We start from the raw sequence: 22501 nt of genomic DNA, 5'->3' as shown, positions 1-22501 counted from the left end.
ACTTTGATCATAAGGTGATTTTGTATGAAAGATATTCCCAGCTTGGCCTCTGAAGCAGAGGTTGGCGTGGATTTATATAGCCTCAAGATGCCCTTCTGAGGAGAGGGTTGATTTCATTTCAGCAAGGGAACATTGATGAGTCCTCATAGTTCTGTACCATATGTTATCATCAGAACTATTTTAGCATTTATAAACCTTGTTAACTGGAATTGTGGATAATTCTGGTTAATGCTTTGCATTATTGAACTAGTGCTGGTTGCAGCATTTAATAAACTCCTCTTAAAATGCAGAGGCCAGGAACCTGTTTTGAAAGGAGCCGAGGTGGCGCAGTGGTTAGGGTGCAGTACTGCAGGCCACTTCAGCTGACTGTTATCTGCAGTTCAGCGGTTCTAATCTCACCGGCTCAAGGTTGACTCAGCCTTCCATCCTTCCGAGGTGGGTGAAATGAGGACCCGGATTGTTGGGGGCAATATGCTGACTCTGTAAACCGCTTAGAGAGGACTGAAAGCCCTATGAAGCGGTATATAAGTCTAACTGCTATTGCTATTGCTAAAAGACAGCACTTGGAGGCTGATAAAAGTTAACTTGGCATCTGGGTTCCCTTTCCAGACATCAGTTATATCCCCTGCCTCTTTCTGTATATGACTATATTAATCTTAATAATATCCAGAACATCGATTTCACAAGAGCAGAAAGATCGATGAAATATGGTAATCTTATCTTCCCTACTTTGGTGTGGGGCATTTATACCATGATATCTGCATAAAACAAGATGTTCCCATGTTTGTCTTTAACTTTTGCCAATTGCACCTCAGGATATCAATGTAACAGCACAGCAGCCAGTAGACACTGTTAACTGACCCTTTTTCCAGTTAAAGAATAATAATTCAGTACAAAACCTTAGATAGGAATTTGAATATAAGTAAAATAAAGTGCTTTTTCTAGATATACATGGTAGAAAATGAATTCCTGCAATTGCAGGAATACCATTGTACAATTGAAATGAGTTCTGTAGTTGAATTTGTTTTTATTAAAACATACTGTTTTAATTTATTGCAATAGTCCACAGCAATATCATGCCCCTGCTTGGCATTCCTTCCCGTTTAAATCTCTGAACTGGAAAAAAAAAGATTAAAAGGCATGTACCAGTAGTGAGCCATGCTCAACTGCTGGCCTCCCAGTAACTACTCAAAGCAATCCAGATGTTGATACAGGCTTATTATATGGCTTGGCTTATTCCACAGTATGCCCATCTTTCCATCAACTCTTGAGTTGCTCCCAATCAAACTTTAAAAGACATATAAAAATCACACTTAATCGTACTTCACGTTTTAAATCCATTGAACACATTTCGTCTATCTTTATCTTTTTTTTTTTAAAGAATCCTTGTTTATTTACTAAATGAATAAATTTCAGCCACCTAATGTGAAACCAGCGCATTGATATTAAGTAACAAAATAAGCAAGGCATGGAAAATTGGAAACAGTAGTCAGAGCCACATATGGTAGCCACCTGAAGCGGTGTCAGCATTTCGGCACCGAGTGCTGAAATGGGAGCATGTGTCATGCGCATGCACACCAGGCAGCTGCTTTTTCGGTTCCCGCACGCATGAAGACCCAGCTGGCCAGTGTGCTGGAACTTGGAAAACGGGCGATGGCTCACGTGCCTAGAGAGATGGCTCTGTATGCCACTTCCGGCACGTGTGTCATAGGTTTGCCATCACTGACCTAGAGGATTTGTAAACATCCCATTTACTTAGCACACCAGAGTTGGACAGGCCTTTCAGGTAGCAAGCAAACCACAGTGTGTGGCTAGTGGGCAGCATTTGTTTCCGTGGGATGGAAATGGTAATGCCTGCCTTTTCGCTTGTTTACACAGAGTAGAGTTGAAAAGCCACATATTCTCTCGTCATGGTATTTTTACGTATTAGCTTGCAGGTATGTGCAACTAAAAGTGTTCTGATCCCCTCCTCCGTCCAGTAACAAATGCCAAGACAAGCTTAACTGGAATGCCCTTTAATAGCAAGACACCAAAACCTCGGTGGCTGAAAGCCAAGCAAAACAAACAGATAAGGACCTTGGCAGCAACTCAAACAAACTCAGGCAGCAATAAACATAGATAAGGCGTGGCAGCAATCCAGCCTGCCAAGCTCCCAGTACTGTCCTCCGACATTCAATCCTGTGTTGACTTCTGCAAAGAGGGCCGTGTGCACAAGTAGCTTTTTATAGTCTGGAGAGGAGCCTAATGACCACCAGCTGAGTACAATCACCTCCTGTAATTGCGTAATTGTTCCTGACGCCTAGTAGCTCTTCGATGGCGTGCATCCAGGAACAACTCACTACTGGCCTCCGGCTCGCTCTCCCTTGTCTCCTCCCCACTGGTCCAAGGCTCAGGTGCCTCCTGGTGGCCAACCAGCCTCTCTGCGCCCTGCTCGGAGTCGGAACCCTGTCCAGGGTCCTCCACATCCTCCAGAGCTGATTCATAGGGCCCCTCACTGTCGGAGTCTGGTGGCAGCTCCAACGGCACCTGCTGGTCCACAACACAAAAGTATTTGGAGTCAAGAACTAATAGTAATAAGACATTCTTTTTCCCAGGCCAGAGATCAAATTGGACTTTTAGTAGAATCCTGGGCTCTTCGAAGTCTGTGGAACCAGGGAAAAAAAAAAAAATAATAATCAGGAAGTAAAGGCTCCAGTGTTAAACTGCATCTGAAAAGACTCAGGTTCAAGCCCTGATCAGTTTCAGAAACTTGCTGGATGACTTTACTTTGGGCATTTTCTCTTAGTTCAACTTAGCTCAGAAGACGGTTATAAGAAAAACATTAGGCGAGACTGCCATTGGTATCGCTTTGAGAAAAGTCTAGAGTTACATGTGATTTATATACTCTGTTGGCACTAAGCAACATATATGCAAAGTTAAATGCATGCAATAATGCTGTAATAAGGAAATGAAAATATGGGCAAAGTGAAGGAAAAATATGTACAATTTAATGACATTAAAGAGTCACTAAGAGCCGAGGTGGCGCAGTGGTTAAATGCAGCACTGCAGGCTACTTCAGCTGACTGCAGTTCTGCAGTTCGGCTGTTCAAATCTCACCGGCTCAGGGTTGACTCAGCCTTCCATCCTTCCGAGGTGGGTGAAATGAGGACCCGGATTGTTGTTGGGGGCAATATGCTGACTCTGTAAACCACTTAGAGAGGGCTGAAAGCCCTATGAAGCGGTATATAAGTCTAACTGCTATTGCTATTGCTAAGTTTAAATATAATAAAAAGTACATCAGTTTAGTATTGATAATAAGATGACTGCCCATGAATTTAATAGTTTTCCAATTTGGTCTCATTAAAAGTTACACTGTAGTGACCATTCTTGGAAGGGGTCTGAGGGACACATCTAAGATCCGAAAACCATGTAGACTTGATTCTCCAGCTTCTTTTTTCTTCCTCTACAATTCAAGTGTAATTCATCTTGTGGCTACCCTACCAAAAGTGGATGGGTAATCTGCAGCAAATTCAAAAGAAGGAGAGGGAATGAGTCAGATCTCTTTTGAGTCTTAATTCAGCAGGGCCTACAGCTGTAGCTTCCTTTTTCTACTTTCATAGCTTAGTTCACCTATCTATAAGAATGAGTGGATATGTTTGTACTGCTGGGGGGGGGAGTAAGGTACCTAATGCAATTTTAATAGAGCTAAGTTGAATATAGATATTATTGTGTTTAGATTTCAGTTGGCAAGATTTCCTGAATGGTGGCTGATCCGTTTAGTCAAATAGAGTTAGTCATAGAGATCCACAAGGCAATTTTATCCTTTTGTCTTTAATGCACTTCATGAGGCTAACTGAGAAATAAATAAGTTGAATAAAAAGAGAGCTTTTATTTTAAGCATATATGTCTTTGAATAAAAATTTGAAGGGTGAGTTGCAAATTAAGAGCTACATTTTCAAAAGTATTAACTGTAACTAGAAGACATTTTCATTGTTTTTTCTCCACCAGAAATTATCTTTATTAAGTTGTTTAATTCAATAGTCTACAACAGCAGTTAAATTAAATATTCCTTTGTGTAAAATTATTTGCTCTTCAGCTACTATCCTAATAACGATTGTGCCAGAACCAGGGGTGAGTTTCAGCAGGTACGCACTAGTACGGGCATACCGGTTGGTGAAATTTAGCGTGCCTTCCCGTACCTGATCTTCCGGAGGCCCTGTACCGGAATGCTCTCTCCCCTGGCCTGCCCCCTTGCTCCCCCGCCTGCCTGGTCACCTCTCACTCGCTCACCCTGCCCTTCCACACCATACTTGCCCTGCCCACCCACTTTTTTTGCCTGCCCAGCTGAGGCTCTGAGGCTGCAGATGTATATATATATACATACATACGCATACGCATACGCATACACATACAACATTTGACTCTCAGTAGGGTAGAAACAGAGGTATCTGACTTCCCTACCTTCATCTCACATTATAATAGATTTTTGAAGTATTCCTCATTATCTTTTTCTGTGGAAAATATTGAGAATAGGTGCAGCTGATGATGTCCTGTTTTGAATTCTGACTCACTTCATGTGTAGCCGGTTCTAAGATTACACTACTTTCATTTTTACAATGTAGTTTTACAACCTATATTTTTTCAATCGCCATATCCACCAGGAACCACAAGTCATTTTAGTTCTGTCTTTCTTACTTGAAAACAGATGCTTTGTTTAATTCTCTACATGGTATCAAAATGCTCTTAACATTTGGGGCTGTTTTGCAATGTTTCTTCCCCATTTACCAATACAAAATGAATACTATAGTTCCAAGTTATTTTAACTTAGGTAGCTTCTAAACCGGAATGATCAAGTGGTTTTGGTCTGGTTCTAAAAAAAAGTAGAATCATCAGTAACTCTATAGTTAAATAAATTTAGATGTAACCATAGATCACAACTAGCTTTATCAGAGAAAGAGGCAGAGAAACAGAGAGGGGCGAGACCACAAATTGTTGTTTGGCTATTGGGATACTTAAACCATACTTTTTTAAGGTAAAAAAGTAGTATGTTAAGGCAGGGGTCTCCAACCTTGGCCACTTGAAGCCTGGAGGACTTCAACTGTCAGAATTCCCCAGGCAGCAAAGCTGGGAATTGAAGCAAAGCTGGCTGGGGAATTCTGGGAGTTGAAGTCCTCCAGGCTTCAAATGGCCAAGGTTGGAGACCCCTGTGTTAAGGCATTGGGAGCCATAGAAATTAAGCCATTTTTTTTAAAAAAAGTAGCGTGTACCAATTTTATATTACTTGAAAAAGATAAACATAAATGTGAAGCCTCCATACATAAATGTTTAATACATGTATAGACCATATAATATCTGTTAATCTTGAAGCTGTTGCCTCATTTTTCCATGCTTTCCTTCTCCTTCCTGCTCCCCCAAAGAAGAAGAAGAGGAGGAAGAAGAAACAGTCAAAGGTTCCGTGGCTGGTGACCCCAAACCTGAGGCTTCCCTTGATGAGAAGTATGAGAAAAGGAGTGAGCCTGCTGAGCCTTGGGAACAAACAGAGGGTTTCTCAGAGGCCCAGCAGGATTCCCTCCCTGAAGATCAAGTGGATCACAATGAGGAAAATATAATCCTCATTGGGAAGGAAACCTCAAAAGCAAAACTGCCTTCCTCCGGTGAGGAAGGTATGCCTGCATTAGGGATCTGCATGCCTTGGCTGCATAGGACCTGCTCTTCAGTTTCCTCCCCATTCTCTCGTTGGCTTTTCTTCCCATCGGTTTGTCCTCATGGTTAATGCTCTTGTTATTATGCTTGAAGAGTGTGCACATGGCGAGCCAAAGGCCGTACGATGACATGGTTTCCCACCACTGCAGTAGATTCCTGACTTTTTTTAAGAGCGTGCTTTTTTCTACTCATGATACCATTGGCAGTGCAGCCAACCTGATATGCCATCCCTTGTCCCGCCTTGTTGCCGATGTGTTTGCCAGTCACATTGCTGATATTTGTGTCTTTATATCTATATATTTCATTTCATTTTGGTACGGAGGTTCATCTGTTTTTCATTTCAAGAAGCAAACTGATCAAACCCTGACTAGGGCGCAAAATGCTTACTTTGCAAAGTTTGTGCTGTGCAATCTACTTTCGCTTATGCTTCAATACATTCTGCCTCAATTTCCCCAAGGCTGTTGCTGCTTATATCATATCTTTACCATTCATTGCAGCCCACCATAACCCTTGTTTGCCATTGGCAGGATTTTGAGTTTGCATCTGTTTTACCCTTCTTTCCAGCTGTTTATCTGAGTGGAAGTCCCAGTGTGAGAAGAAAATCCACACGAATCACGTTGGGTATTATAGCGAAGGACTAAATATAAAGCTCATACATTTTCATTGACTTATATTGCTTATTCTTAATAAACCAGATTAAAGGTGATCCAGATATACCCTCACATTTCTCTGCACGTAGCAACACAAGCCATTGAAAAAAAAATTGTACACTGGTTAAACCTAATTTTCATTCAAGGAATATTTGTGGGAATATTCCCTAGTTAAGGCTCTCGTAGCTGAACATATATCACAACAGCTCCAACTATTACAGAATTAACTTTGCTTGTTCTTACCTAACTAAGGATTCATCATCCCTTGACTATATCAACAAACAGGTAAACCAAGCTAGTTGTGATAGGGAACATACTTGAACCTAATCCCAAGTAATGAGAATTTTGTGATCAGGATAGTTTAGTTTGGGATGCCAGCACTGGAAAGGATTAATGTTCTCTTCTTCCACGTGATCTTTCCTTGATTACATTTCCCCTCCATAGATATTGGACTCCTTAGTTTACTATTAATGTTTTTTTTAAATGAAAGATTCCAGTAATTGTTGAATCTTCACATCGTTTGTGTCAAAAGTGACTTATCTGATGAAACATACAATAAAATAATTGAAAATAAGTTATTTTGCTGACTCACTAGATAAGACTGGCGGGGGGGGGAGTAAGAATGACATTCATTTTGATGTACATTAAATGAATTTAGTGAATTCATTTATTCCCTTAAATCAAGGGATAATTTGAAATTAATTGTCGAAGATGATAGATTCCCATGCAGACTTGATAAACTTGAAAACAGACTAGGTTATCTTTGTGAGTCCATTCAACAGAATGTTTTTGAGCCAAAACTAATTTGCCACGTTCACTGATGTGATCTAAATTGTTTGTAATTTTCCTAGGAAATAATTAATGTTTGGAATGAGGTGTAGTAGAATGTTCACTGAAAAAATCAACCTTTAATGAAGGGTTCTAATAATAATAATAAAAAAAATAGGAAATAGGATAACAAAAAATCGGACTATCCAGTGACTTATCATATGTTTACAACATTGTGTAAGACTTTGGTGGGTATTTACACAATGAGAATGAGAGTGGGGGAAGGGAGAGAGAGAGAGATGAACTTAACAAACACTTGAAGTAATTCAAATGTAGACCTAGCTTTTGGGATCATTAGAAACCAAGCAGAACCTTGAAAATTAAGATACTTTACTACATGTCATCTTGTCTCTCAGTCTAATGCGTGTATTTTAATTTGGAAAAAGGAATTGGCAAATATCAAGAATGCCCAGCTGGCACAAGTTCTCTGGGTTTTTAGTTATGAATCTTTACCAGCTCTATCAGCAGGAGACAGGGATTGATCCTAGGATATTTCGGATGCTGAATTTTTCATCTTGGAAGTGCTGAAGTCTATGGGAAATGTAAATAATAAAGATCCAATGCTTTTTTCTCACCATGTCTTTTGGGGGTCACAAAATGCCCTGTGCGGAATATTTGAAAGAGCGTATTTGAAAAGACATTAGTGCAGTGTTTCTCAACCTTGGCAACTTGAAGATGTCCGGACTTTAACTCCCAGAATCCCCCCAGCCAGCATTCGCTGGCTGGGGGATTCTGGGAGTTGAAGTCCGGACATCTTCAAGTTGCCAAGGTTGAGAAACACTGCATTAGTGCAAGCAAAGCACTGCCATTTGAGACAGCTGTGTCCCCTTGAAAGCTCTCCTGGCTGTTTTGAAGGTTGATCCCTAGATGTTTCTACCTTCCCAAGCCTACACACCTCTTTTTCCCTAGCAGCTCTAACAGACGTACACGTAGGTGCGGAGAAGTAGAGGCACCTGTTGAAAGCAATCATGACAGCTTCCCAAATGATGCTACTATACTTAAATGCTTTGCTTCAAGCATACTTGTACCAGCATACTTTATGAATTAGTTTTTTATGAATGCTTTGCTCAGGCATTCCATTTATTATTATTTAATCATATATTTCTAAATTGTTTTTTTCCCCCCCAAGGCAGAGATCCTTTCCCATTATGGAAGATTCAAAACAAAGCAAGCAAAAATGTTTTTTTTCTATGTTTCCAGGCAATATATGTATGTCTTTTCTTAGCTTTTTTTTTTGTAGAACTGTCCATCCACTGGCTAAAAAGTAGACACAAGCTTCCTTTCCAACCAGAAGCAATATATTTTTGTTTTGAAGCTCAGCTTCCAGAGGAATAAGAAGCTTTTTAAAAAAAATAACTGTTGGAAATCTAGGCATTATGATTCATCAGGGAGCTGATCTGTTTCCTCCACCACCTTATAAAACCCACCGAAATTAATGGGTTTTACTGTACAAATTAAGCAAGTATAATTCTTCACCCAGCACACCATTTTCATTTTCACAAGTCACTGATTCTAACTGCATTTTTAAAAATTAAATATGTTCATTGAGGATAGATTGTTCAAGCACTATTACAATATAGTACAAAACTGCCAGGCTTAAAGATGGCTCATGGTTCATCATCACACTTCCAGAGGTATCTAGTCAATCATTGTTGGAGACAGAATTCTGGACTGGGCATTGATTTCCAGCAAACCATTTATCCCAGGTGTTCATCAGCTAGAAGAACCATTTTTTTTCAGTTCCGACCCAGGAGGCTACTCTGCATATGGAAGCCAATTTCCCAGCGTGAAACGTGATTTTAAGAATTATATTGTGTGGCTTTAAACTGTTTTATTTCACTGCTTTCAGAATACTGTTTATTATTTGATTTCTTTATCCTGAGTGTGAGGAGATTACAAAATCATGAAAGAATTCCAGTGTTGCAAAAGGCAATTTCTCTGGGAAATGAATCAAGGGCAGGAGATTACATTAGAAATACGAGAAATCCTTCCAATTGTGGTTGTATTTTTCCTCTAGTTTTCTCTTTTAGAAAAGTCATTTCCAATATCTTGCTGCTCAGATGTATTGGACAATAGCTCCTATATATTTCACAACCCCCTACTCCCTAACCAGCTTTTCAAATGGAGAAGTTCATTGAAAAGGATACTACTAGCATTTGTATGTTTTGCAGCCCAATTCAGATGCCTCACCGATCCCTTGCCAGTCATTCTGGAGAAATGTGCTCATTTTTAATTATTTCAAAATAAATACGCCTTTTGCTGCATACTGAGCTGAAATGATTCTTACTGAAATAATTAAGAATTCAATGCCAAGATCAGATTTGGTCTTTAAGCATGTATAAATGGGTAGCCATTAGTACACCCTGATGTGTGTGTCTGTGTGTGTATTGTACACACACACACACACACACAGACACAGAGAGAGAGCCCCAATAATTGATTTGGGAGAACTTCATAAAATATTTTGAAAAAGTACTGTTATATAAATTAGGGTTACATTTGCTTCAAAAATGATTTGGAATTACTGTTTTATACCTCACTCAAGTGCAAATACAATGCCTAGTCATTAAAACACACTTGCCTTTTTTCAGTATACCATTTGAGCCCCCCCCCCATCACCACCAAAAAAAAGATGTGGTTGCTGCTATAAATGCTTTTAAAGACGCACTTCTTTAAGAACTTGATTTATTAAAATTAATTTATATTTTCTTCAGGTGTCATGAAAGTCCAAGAAAAAGATATGCATGCTTGAATGAATAGCAGTGAGGTATTGTCCTTGGGGTTGAGAGAAGTATGGAGCCCTTCTTCAGAGTCACTGTCAAATCCTGCAACAGTCAATTTCAATAAATGTTAATGTGTAATATACACAAAGATTAATAATTGAATTCAGTTATTTTTGAATGTTAAATATTTAGACTCGGTTTTTCAGCAATGTTTCAGAGTTGCAGTACAGTGATTTTGTATGAAACAGCTGTAGGTATAAACATTCCATCATCTTGTGTTTCTCAAGAATAGTTTTATGATACTAGATTTTTTTAAAAAATGTATTTAAAAAGCAGTCCCCTCATTTGTGCCAAAAGTTGATTGGTATATCCATTTCAGTTTTACCATGATTTGGCCAGAATCAGACAAAAGGAATTGTGTCATTAAATGGATATATAACTTTGAAATTTAAATATAGCACATAAATGCATTCACACATACAAGCATAATTATATTCATATTTGTTATATTCCAGAATCTTATCTCAACTTCATTGCATGGTAAAGTTTTCTACGGTGAAGTTGTATTTATTTTTAATATAATAATCGTTACAAATGTAACAAAATACAGCGAGGTTTATCAATATAAGATTATTAATAGTGCACTGGGAGAGCCAAAGAATAATAAAGTAAACAGATCTCTAATAGGTTTTTCTAGTTGCATGTAGCCATATTTTTATGACTTTGCCCTGCCACATTATGCTGTAAACTACTTTTATAAATGCTTTCTGTAAAATGTTCTAAAACCCAATGCAACAACTACAGATTTACTTTCAGCCTCGAAGATGGAAATCCATGGACAGGAAGGTACGAGCCTTTTCGCAGCTACACCCTTGAGCACGAAGGAAGAAGAGAAAGGGAGGAAATCCAGTGAGCACCCCGCCCAAGATGCCTTAGTTCCACAGCCAGCAAAAACAGAGACTATAGAAAAGAGAGAACCACAGCTCACAGGAGAAGAGATGACGTTCCCATCTCGGTTGGGAGAAACCTTGGACGCCACTCTGCAAGAGAAAGAAGAGAAGACTTCCACACCTCAAGAGCAAAGAGATTTGCTAACAGAGTTGCATAAGAAAAGTACACCAGATGAAAAGGCCACAGAGACCCAGAAGTCTGCAACAGAAGCATCTCCCTTGGAATCTAAAGACGATCAGATTACTGTTACAAAAAATGACTTTACCTCTCCTGCAAGCATTGGTTCTTCTTCGCTCTCAGAATCTATAGCGGACGTAGGCACAGTAACAAGTGCCTTTTCCCCCGAAACCTTACCAGGGGTTCGACACACGTCTGAACCAGAAGAGAGTAGCAAAACAACAGAAAAGCCCGTTATTACAGAGATTACCAAAGACCTTTCAAAAGATCAAACAATGAGCAAAGGGCAGATGAAAACACAGGAAGAAGATTTTGCAGTAGTGGGCCCCAGTGCCTCACAAAAAGCCATTGTAGAACAAACTCCAAGTCAGGTTCCCCTTTGGGAAGAAGAGAAAGATATGACGGAGGATGAAAGTGATGAAGAGAAGTACTCCATGTCCAGTAAACAGAAGCTCAGAGAATTGGATGATCAGCCTTTTGCTGTGTGTGACCAAAAACCGACCGTTCTGGGTAAAGACGTTCTGGGAAAAGACGTTGATCCTAAAGAAGCATACGATGCACAAAAAGATTTGGGGATAACTGGGGAATCAACGGCGTGGAATGTTAAAAAAGATGAGAAAACCCCTGGTGCTGAGGTCATGGCAGACCGATTCAGTAAAGATTTTTCCCCTGAGAAATACGAAGAGCATTTAGATACCGCTGCGTTACATGAAACCATAGAGAAATCCCCATCTGAAGCACACAAAGAGCCCCAGGAAGACAAACGTTCTGAAAAAGAAGGGAAAGGTAAAGTGTTTCCTGTTGCAGATTCAGATCCCCACCAAATGAGGACAGAAGAAGATAAATCAGGTATGTCTACGTATTTTGAAACGTCCGCTCTTAAAGACGAAGCTGTCAAGAGTGATAAAGTACAGCAAGGCAACGATTACTATGAACTGAGTGATTCGAAAGACCAGACTTATGATATCGACCATAAAAATTCTCTTGCATCTGAAAAGGAGACTGATGAATACCAGCCAGAAGCACACCGACAGCCCAGTCCACCTGCTCATCAAATTGGATACAGTACCCTTGCCCAGAGTTTCCCAGAAGATGAGGCTAAGGAACCCAGCTCTCCTCCAGAAAGAATGTATACTATTGACCCAAATGTGTACGGTGATAAGAGAGAACTCCACAATAAAAATAAAGATGACTTAACTCTCAGCAGGAGCTTAGGGCTTGGTGGAAGATCTGCTATAGAACAGAGGAGTATGTCAATAAATCTCCCAATGTCCTGCTTAGATTCTATAGCCCTGGGGTTTAACTTTGGACGTGGTCATGATCTTTCACCTTTAGGTTCAGATATTTTAGATACGGCTAGTGGAGACGAAGGCGATGATTACTTGCCTGCCACCACCCCACTAATAGAAAAAGCTCCCCGCTTCCCAACAGAAAGTAGGGAAGACGATGATGAAGAAGAAGAAGCAGAAGAAATAGCAGAAGAAGAAGCAGAAGAGGAAGAGAGGATAGAAGAGTCCAAATTTAAAGAATCAGGAGAGATTCAGGTGGAGCCTTTATATGAATCCCCTTTGCTAGCTAAAGATTATTACAAAAACGGAACTGTAATGGCTCCTGACTTACCTGAAATGTTAGATTTAGCTGGCACGAGGTCAAGAGTAGCATCCGTGAGTGCAGACACGGAGGTGGCACAACGGAAATCTGCTCCTTCCGAGGTGGTTGTTGAGGACAGCTCTGCAGTTCAGCAGCTTGTGACTGATGAGGATCACATGACTCTAAGAGCTGACAGTCAAGTAGAAGATTTAGGCTACTGTGTTTTCACCAAATACACGGTGCCATTGCCATCTCCAGTTCAGGACAGTGAGAATTTGGCAGGAGAAAGCTGCTCTTATGAGGAGAAAATGAGGAGAGGTGTAGTTACAGATCTCTCGTTGATAGAAGTGAAGTTGGCAGCAGCTGAGAGATCCTGTGAAGGAAAAGAGGTCTCTGGGGACTCCCCAGTTTGGGGCCAGGACTTTGAACAAGAGAGAAAAGCTATTGATAAGTTAGATACCGTGTTAGAAAAAAGTGAGGAACAAGCTGATGCTAAAGACGTATCTTTTCCTGAAGATACTGAACATGAAATAAAGCTTGGTGCAGAGCTAGCAGGTGTTAATGATAAAACTCTAGTTGAGCCAGAAGAAAAGTCTTCATTAATTAAGGAAGAGGAAAATGCTATTCACGTTGCTGCAGACATAGATAAGGCAGAATTGTCCTGCAAACCAGACTACGATGCTATAAAACATGATATGGATTCTGCTGCTCGGCAAGTGGAACAGGAGTATCAGAGTAAATTAGGAGGTCACATCACTGAATTAGTTTCAGAGCAGAATAAAGAAGATCCAGAGAAGATTCTCTTTGCATTACACCAAGAACCTGATCTATGTGCAACATTGGAATCTAATAATATTAAAGATGCAGCTAAACTGTCTGAAATTGAAATTAAGGAAAAAGGCCCTAAGCCTGATCTGGTGCATCAAGAAGCAGTAGATAAAGAAGAATCATATGAATCAAGCGGTGATAATGGTCAAGTGCAAGAGGGATTGTCTGGAGAAATTTCAAAGCCACCTGAGGGCAAAATACAACGAGAAATCCCACCTTTACCAGAGGAAGAACATGCAGAAAAAAGTATACCGAAAGTTATTCAAGAAGAACCAGCAGAAACTCAAATGGAGAGCATAATGGAACATAAAGTAGATCAGGCAGATAATGTGGAGATAACCAAGACTGAGAATGTTGAGAAGTTGCCGCATGATTTAAAATATGAGAAAGAAAAAGTGGAAGAAGAGCAAAAGGAAGAGATTAAGCAAATGGAAGAACAAGAGGAAGAAGTAAAACACACAAAAGAGGAAATCAAATACAGGGAAGAACATGAAAAAGAGATTAAAAATGTAGAACAGCAAGAGGATGCCAAGCATGTGAAAGAACCTGAAGTAGAGATTGAGAAAGACGAACATGAAGAAAAGACTAAAGAAGAAGAAGAGGAAGAGATCAAGCAAGCAGAAGGACAAGAAGAGGAAAAAGAGAAAGAAGAGGAAACCAGTAAGCAAACGAGTAAAGACGAGGACTTGGAGAGCCCCAGTGAAGAAGTATGTAAAGCTATCCCCGTGGAGATACCTGAGCTCAAAGGAGTCATAGAATCTGTTGTTACGGTTGAGGATGATTTCATTACAATTGTACAGACAACCATTGATGAAGGAGAAGCCAATTCCCACAGTGTTCGCTTTGCTGAAACAGCACAGCCTGAAACAGCCGGAGAAGGTCCCTGTACTGAAGAGCTGGATATGGAGGCAGAAGTTATTGCTCATGTTGAAGCAGACTCAGAAGAAAAGTCTTTGGAACCTCCGGGCTCAGCTGAACAGGAAGAAATCCCAGCAACTGATTACAAGACAGAAACATATGACGATTATAAAGATGAAACAACAATGGATGACTCCGTCCTGGATACCGACAGCATATGGGTGGATACACAAGGTGTGCCTTATGCTTTTTTTCCCATTCGTTTTGCTGTCAATATGCTATCTTAATAATTAAAAATAATCAATGACGGCGCAGTCATGAATGTTATAAAAATAATACTAGCATGAATCAAACCAAATTGTTTAAAAGAGTATATATCCCAGCGAAGTACAAATAACTAATCCTGTTTTTGTTATAATTTACTCTGATCCTGCAGATGATGATAGGAGCATCATGACAGAACAGTTAGAGACTGTTCCTAAAGAGGAGAAATCAGAGAGAGAATTGCGGAGACCGTCTCTTGATAAACATAAAAAAGAAAAACCTTTAAAAACTGGGCGAGGCAGGATTTCTACTCCTGAAAGGAAAATAGCTAAAAAGGAACCTAGCACAGTCTCCAGAGATGAAGTGAGAAGGAAAAAAGGTTTATATAATACTTGCTCTTTTTCCTTTTATGCTGTACCGTGGGTGGCTCATCTGTATACGTTTTCATTAAGGACATACATTTGTGCTAACAGTATGACATATGATCCATACCTCTTCCATCGCTTCACTTTCATGCTGGTGGTAACAGCAAATAAACATACAAATAGAAATTTCATCTTCTAAGATTCATCAATATTGTCAGCATCATGTTATCTACCCTAATAATGTTGGTACTAAGTATCCACGTAGCGGTATTCCTACCTCATTACTTATCACGGCTTCCACGTGAGTACTCAATTCTAATCTTTACTAAAAGAGGGAGAGAGAGAAAGAGTTGTCAGTAGTAGAAGGCTTCATTTAATTTGAATCAAGGTAAACGTCCAACTCTCTGAATCAAACCAGTCAGATCACAGCTAGGTTGAGAGCCTTCAAAACTGAATGTCTCACAAAGATCCCCTTGTACTTAATGTACATTGGTTCTCCTTTCTTTCCATAGCTTCATACGTTGCCCAGCATTGAGGCTCTCTGGGAATGGATCAGAATGACACAGGGGTTACAGATTGGAATAGAAAGAGTTTGCTTTCCCACCCTATTAAATAAATAATACATACATTTTCAGTCAGGTTGTATAATTTTGGAAGGGACGTGTATTTGATAGAATGAAAGAATTGGTGAAAGCCGTAATATCTTAAATATAGATCATGTGGGCATTGGTACACTCAAGTCAGAGTTAAATGGCTGAGTTGGTGCCAGCAGCCAATATGTTGATTTGTTGAAATATATTCCTACTTACAATTTTTTTATTTCTGATTGTATGCTCTTGTTTTCTTGTCTATAGCTGTGTATAAGAAAGCTGAACTTTCTAAAAAAGCTGAAGTTCAGGCTCACTCTCCCTCCAGGAAAATCATTTTAAAACCTGCTATCAAACACACTAGACCAACTCATCACTCCTGTGTTAAGCGGAAGCAGACAGGTGACTGTGCTGTCTTGAATTTATGCAATGTGGCTGGCAAACATAGACATTAACTATTCTCATTATTATTATTATTTGTAGTCTCATTGCTCTATTGGCTGCTCTGATTTTGATTTCGGTTTTTTTCCTCTCTTAAGAGTTTTTCAGCTCCCATGAATGATACTGCTTTTTTTTGTATCATACTCTTTTCATTTATTATTATTCGGAGGCCATAATCATGAACGCTTTATCATGCTTGGAATTCCCAAGTTCTGTAGCTGTTTATTGTTGATAACAGTGTTGTATAAATCTCTCTATTTCGCTTTGTTCTGTTTTTCATTTTTGCTCTGTTCTGGTGGGAAAGTGCAAATGGCTTTGAACCATGTTTTACATTTTTATTTCCTTTATTCTTTTACTGTTTTTCTTCTCATGCATAATAATAATTGCAACATTATTCCACTTTGTATTTATATTGTGTACCGTAACTCTTTTAAACTGATGGCTGATTTGTTTGCTAAAATTGTTATGTATTAAAACACAGAATCTGAAACAAATAGCTATTTCTGAACAGAAAACTTTCCTGAATATGAATATTTGCTTACAGTGAAAAATGAAGAAAATAATGGAAAAGGAAATGAGGGACTATTTGCAGCTGATTATACATCTGTAGTTATTTAGGAGATAGAAGCTTTTGGAGTTGAAGAGATTAATATAAATAATTCACAAGGAGCAACATTTGTGCTAATCCTTTTCAGGACAGATTTGCACTCTTGTCAATAATTGTTAATTGGGTTACCGTGCAAAAATTGATTGAAATATGCATCTTAGAATTACATATTTGGTCATGTATGCTTTTTATTGCAATCAAAGGAGAAATAACCGAATGTTATCCTTGATATCTTTATTTAATATACAGAATCACAGTGCACATGAGATAATGTTACTAATTCCAGAAAAATATTTTTCCTGACAATTCCAAAATATTTCTCCTCTAGTGTTTCTGTGGATATAAGGTTATAAAACTGAAGTGCCAATCCATAATTGATAGATGAAAAGAAACTTGTTAACATATTATATCCATGCATCTCCAATCTAATGCTAAGTAGTAATTTAAAGCCAGAGAGGTTCCTCGTTACCTTTATTGACAAAAAGCTATATTTTATAAAATTGCAGTACACATTTGTCCTTACGGGGCCTTCTGTACAACTCAACCATATATTATCATCTATTGCATTGCAGAACTTTTTGTGACTAATGCATATTTCTCTTGATTGAAAAGGTTGATAGTACATTATATATAATTCAGATACCTAAATGGCAATGTCTGGATTCCCATTACTGTAGGCCTTGACTCTTGGGGTTTTATTTGGGTTGCATATTTTTTTTAAACTATTGATAAAATAAACCTGAAATCATGATAGGTTCAACAGGCAAACCTATTTTTTTTTAAATTGCATCTTTCTTCAAACTTCCAAGAAGTTCTCTATGATAGGAGTCCCCATTTACCTATTTGCAACTGGGCCATGTGAGTGGTAGGCCGGTGCAATCGCAGCCCCACTCACACCTGGCACTCACAGCCCATCCCTCACACAAATTAAGCTGTGCACACACCTGCCTGCCTGCCTGCCTGCCCCTGGCACAAAACCTTCCCCCACTCCCATGCCAGCCCATCAACCCGGAAAGGTTGGGGAATGCTGCTCTATGAGAAGCATCCTGGCTCCCTATGTAAAAACAAAAGAAGACTCCTTTTTCTTTAAAAGTCCTTTTCATTGTCTTGTTGTCTTTAAAGAAGATGGTAGTGGGCAATGAATGTGCCATTTTTCTACTTTGGTGTAAGGCCCATAGGTTTCTGTTCTGACCCCCCTCCTCCGTTCAGTAATGAAAGCCGAAACACACTTAATGAGAATGTCCTTTAATAGCAAGACCAGACTCTCCGTGGCCGAAAGCCAAGTAAACAAACAGATAAGGGCCTTGGCAGCAAGTCCGACAAACCTTGGCAGCAATTCAGACAAACTCTGGCAGCAATCCAGCCTGCCAAGTTAGTTTCTCTTTAGTCAAAGCATTGACTTCTGCAAGAAGGGTGTGGCACAAGCAGTCTTTTTTATAGTCTGGAGAGGAGCCTAATGACCATCAGCTGAGCATAATTACCTCCTGTAATTACGTAATTGTTCTTGATGCCAAGTAGCTCTTCGACGGCGTGCATCCCGGAACAACTCACAGTTGGTTTCTGGATCACTCTCCCTTGTCTCCTCCCCACTAATCCAAGGCTCAGGCGCCACCTGGTGGCCAACCAGTCTCTCTGCGCCCTGCTCGGAGTCGGAACCCTGTCCAGGGTCCTCCACATCCTCCAGAGCTGACTCATAGGGCCCCTCGCTGTCGGAGTCTGGAGGCAGCTCCAATGGGCCACAACAGGTTTCTATATCCAAAAGTAGGGATAAATGCCAGTTAAATTTCCTATGAAGACAGCATTGGGCAAAATGTAGCATACCAGTGGCAACATCTGCCGGCCAATGCCGGCTGTCGACCACCCGGAGGAGGGCCTTCTCTGTGGCTGCTCCGGCCCTTTGGAACGAGCTCCCCGTGGAGATTGCAGACTGCAGTTCTGCAGTTCGGCTGTTCAAATCTCACCGGCTCAGGGTTGACTCAGCCTTCCATCCTTCCAAGGTGGGTGAAATGAGGACCCAGATTGTGGGGGCGATATGCTGACTCTGTAAACTGCTTAGAGAGGGCTGAAAGCCCTATGAAGCGGTATATAAGTCTAACTGCTATTGCTATTGCTATAAACCAATCTTATTTTTTGCATTATGAAAGCCTCAGTTCCCAAAGAATTGCAAGAGACTAATAGAAGACTTAGTTCTAAAATTCCTTCTGTTGTGTCATTTATTGATCAGAATGGATAGTTGCTCTACATGGGGCAGCCCCTGAAGAGCATTCGGAGACTTCAGCTTGTCCAGAATGCAGCTGCGCGAGCGATTGTGGGTGCACCTCGGTACACCCACGTAACACCTATCCTCCGCGAGCTGCACTGGCTACCTATTGGTCTTCGGATACACTTCAAGGCACTAGTCGTCACTTATAAAGCCCTTCATGGTATTGGACCTGGGTACTTGAGAGACCACCTGCTGCCAATTACCTCCAATAGACCGATTAGATCCCACAGATTAGGCCTCCTCCGAATTCCATCCACTGGCCAATGCCGACTGGCGACCACCCGGAGGAGGGCCTTCTCTGTGGCTGCTCCGGCCCTCTGGAACAAGCTCCCTGTGGAGATTCAGACCCTCACCACCCTCCAGGCCTTCCGCAAAGCCCTTAAAACCTGGCTGTTCCGACAGGCCTGGGGCTGATGAGTTCTTGTCCCCGCTCGAATGGTGTGGCTGTTCATTGTTTTTATATTGTGCTATTGTTTTGTCCATGTCCCTTTTTTCCCCTATTTGTATCCCCTCCCCCTCCCTGACCTGGCTGTGAGCTGCCCTGAGTCCCTTCTGGGAATAGGACGGCATATAAATATAATAAATTCAATTCAATTCAATTCAATAATTTACTTCTCAGAATGGAAAATCATAAATAGAGTAATTAATTGCTTAATTTCAATTAAATGATATTTTTTATTCCAAGCAAAACTCAGTAAATAAGAATGATGATAAGCAAATGATGGATTTGGTTGAATATGACACAAACCCATTCTCTATAATTTTCATGACACCATTTGTCTACTGAGCAGAAGAACATTTATTTGTTGATTCTTTATGCCCCATAGAGAATTGTTTATGGTTCTCATTAGCTACTTACGTTATTTTGAGGCAGTTTTTGACAAAAGCTAAACCATATCCCCTACACTAATATTCCAAATTAAACTCAGAATTTACATTGAAACAAAATTGAGGTATCTAATTATCTTTCTACATACATTTGCCTTCAGTGTAAAGGTTGCCAAATATTAAAGGGTTTTGTTTGTTTGTTTGTTTTATTTCCTGGAAGAAGCAGGCAATTTTTTTTTGAATTACAGTTTCAAGAATATTGGCCAGATAGCAAATCTATTTAAAGTTACCTCAGTGTTGATCATCTCAATATCTGTGTACTTTTTCAAAAATCTAGAGGGATAGAACAAATTTACTTTTAAATAAGCAACTAGGGGGAAATGATAATATTATTTTCTTGTATATCTTTCTTTAAAATTTCTTGCTTCTTATAATACTGGAAAAGACGCCTAGAGAGTGGTTGGAGGGCCAGCCGGTCCGAATCTGATCGAACACTAGTAAGAATTCATATTAAATCCTACTTAGTGGCGATAAAAGCGGCAAAACGGCAACATTTTTCCGTTCTTATCGCGTCTGCAGATAACTGCCCAGCCGCCCTGTTTAGGGTGACCCATTCCTTACTTAACCAAGGAACTGGAAAAGACCCCTTGCAGGGTAGGGCTGAAGAATTTGTTCAGTATCTGCAGGATAAAATCACTCAGATCCGGACAGGCTTGGACTCTGACTGGGTAGATTTGGGCGAGTCGACGGGGATGAATCTGGTGGAGACCATCTGGGATGAGTTTGACCCTGTGACCCCCAAGGGCATGGATAGGATTATGGGGAGACTCAGTGCTGCCATTTGTGTGCTGGACTCGTGTCCCTCTTGGTTAGTCTCGGCTTCCCGGGAGGTGACACGAGGCTGGCTCCAGGCGATTACCAACACTTCGTTGAGAGAGGGGTTCTTTCCCACTGCCTTGAAGGAGGCGGTGGTGAGGCCCCTCCTTAAGAAGCCTTCCCTGGACCCAGCTTCTTTAGCCAACTATCGTCCGATCTCCAACCTTCGCTTTGTAGTGAAGGTTGTTGAGAGTGCGGTAGCACGTCAGCTTCCCCAGTTCCTGGATGAAGCTGTCTACCTGGATCCGTTTCAGTCAGGTTTCAGGCCCGGATACAGCACGGAGACGGCATTGGTCGTGTTGGTCGATGATCTCTGGCAGGCCCGGGACAGGGGCTGCTCCTCTGTCCTGGTCCTATTAGACCTCTCAGCGGCTTTCAATACCATCGACCATGGTATCCTACTGCGATGACTCAGGGGGTTGGGAGTAGGGGACACCGTTTTACAGTGGTTCTCCTCCTACCTGTCGGATCGGTCGCAGTTTGTGTTGACTGGAGGGCAGGGATCAACCCCGAGGCGCGTCACTTGTGGGGTGCCCCAGGGGTCGGTTCTCTCATCCCTCCTGTTCAACGTATATATGAAACCACTGGGTGAGATCATCCGTGGTTTTGGGGTATGGTATCATCAATATGCTGATGATACCCAACTTTTCATCTCTACCCCAAACCACCCAAACGATGCCCTCGACGTGATTTCCTGATGCCTGGAGGCTGTGTGGATCTGGATGGGGAGGAACAGGCTCAAGATCAATCCCTCCAAGACTGAGTGGCTGTGGTTTCCGTCATCCCGATTTGTGCATCTTGTTCCATCTTTGATGATAGGGGGAGAAATTCTAGCCCCCTCAGAGAGGGCCCACAGTCTGGGTGTCCTCCTGGATATGCGGCTTAGTTTAGAAGAACACCTGATGGCCGTGACCAGGGAGGCCTTTTACCAGGTTCGCCTGGTACATCAGTTGCTCCCCTTCCTGGATCGGGATGCTCTGTGCACAGTCACTCATGCCCTCATCCTTTCTTGCCTGGACTCCTGTAACGCTCTCTACATGGGGCTGCCCTTGAAGAGCACCCGGAGGCTTCAGCTGGTCCAGAATGCGGCTGCGCGGGTTATCATGGGGGCACCTAGGTGCTCCCATGTTACACCCCTTTTAGGAGGCCTGCACTGGTTGCCAGTTGTCTTCCGGGTGCAATTCAAGGTACTAATTATGACCTTTAAAGCGCTCCATGGCTTAGGCCCAGGATACCTGCGAGACCACCTACTGCCACTGGTAGCTTCCCACCATCCAGTGCGATCCCACAGAGTTGGCCTCCTCAGGGTGCCGTCGGCCAGACAGTGTTGGCTAGTGACCCCCATGGGGAGAGCCTTCTCTGTGGGAGCGCCTTCCCTCTGGAATGAGCTGCCCCCAGCGCTTTGTATAATCCCCGACCTCCGGTCCTTCCGATGTGCCCTAAAAAGTTGGCTTTTCCAGCAAGCCAGCCTGGCCTGAACAAAACAAAATAAATTATTGATCATTGTTAATTTTAATTCGAATTAAAAAAATGTTCTTGTCAATTCTAATTGGGTTTGTTTGGGATATTCTATTTAATTTTTTTTTAACTTTTGTATTATGCGTTTCTTTTAATGTTGTACGCCGCCCTGAGTCCTTGGGAGAAGGGCGGCATATAAATCTAATAAACCAAACCAAACCTACTGTAACTGAATTCAGGAAAATGGTTCAGATCCTGGCATGTTCCGACTAAAGTTGAGTTAGCCATAGTTCCAACACAATAAGAGATTTCTAGCTTATGCTCACAAAGGATTTCCCATAAGGTGGGAAAACTGTAAGGAGACCAGGGATGGAGGTTCAGGGAAACTAGAAGAATCTGCTACTGATCAATAGTTTTTTTCTTTCTTTCATGGAAGTTTGACATTTGTGAATTAGGCCAAACATGAGTGTACTATTAAAGCAAGGGTTGATATGGTATTTATTTTCCAAAAGCCAAGTTTCAAAT

General features: G+C 41.0%; 1 protein-coding gene across 21 annotated transcripts in view; it reads left to right on the top strand.

The window, feature by feature from the left end:
* Positions 1-22501, top strand: part of MAP2 (microtubule associated protein 2) — a 270997-nt gene that overhangs the window by 207224 nt on the left and 41272 nt on the right. For 11 of the 21 annotated variants that reach the window (XM_087706492.1, XM_087706485.1, XM_087706477.1 and 8 more), the window contains 4 exons: positions 5397-5642; positions 10700-14521; positions 14724-14930; positions 15771-15905. The exons of 4 other annotated variants lie outside the window; for them this stretch is intronic. In XM_087706492.1, the coding sequence (XP_087562618.1) occupies positions 5397-5642; positions 10700-14521; positions 14724-14930; positions 15771-15905 (4410 nt within the window). The remainder of the gene's footprint in view (positions 1-5396; positions 5643-10699; positions 14522-14723; positions 14931-15770; positions 15906-22501) is intronic. 6 more of the 21 variants (XM_087706574.1, XM_087706615.1, XM_087706561.1 and 3 more) reach the window with 2 other exon arrangements.

This window comes from Thamnophis sirtalis, unplaced genomic scaffold (assembly GCF_051295495.1).
Source record: "Thamnophis sirtalis isolate CommonGarterSnake01/CBP01778 unplaced genomic scaffold, rThaSir2_p1.2 scaffold_1, whole genome shotgun sequence".
Lineage (NCBI taxonomy): Eukaryota > Metazoa > Chordata > Lepidosauria > Squamata > Natricidae > Thamnophis > Thamnophis sirtalis.
The sequence above is the reverse complement of the archived record's forward strand: the minus strand, read 5'-3'. Positions and strand labels throughout refer to the sequence as shown.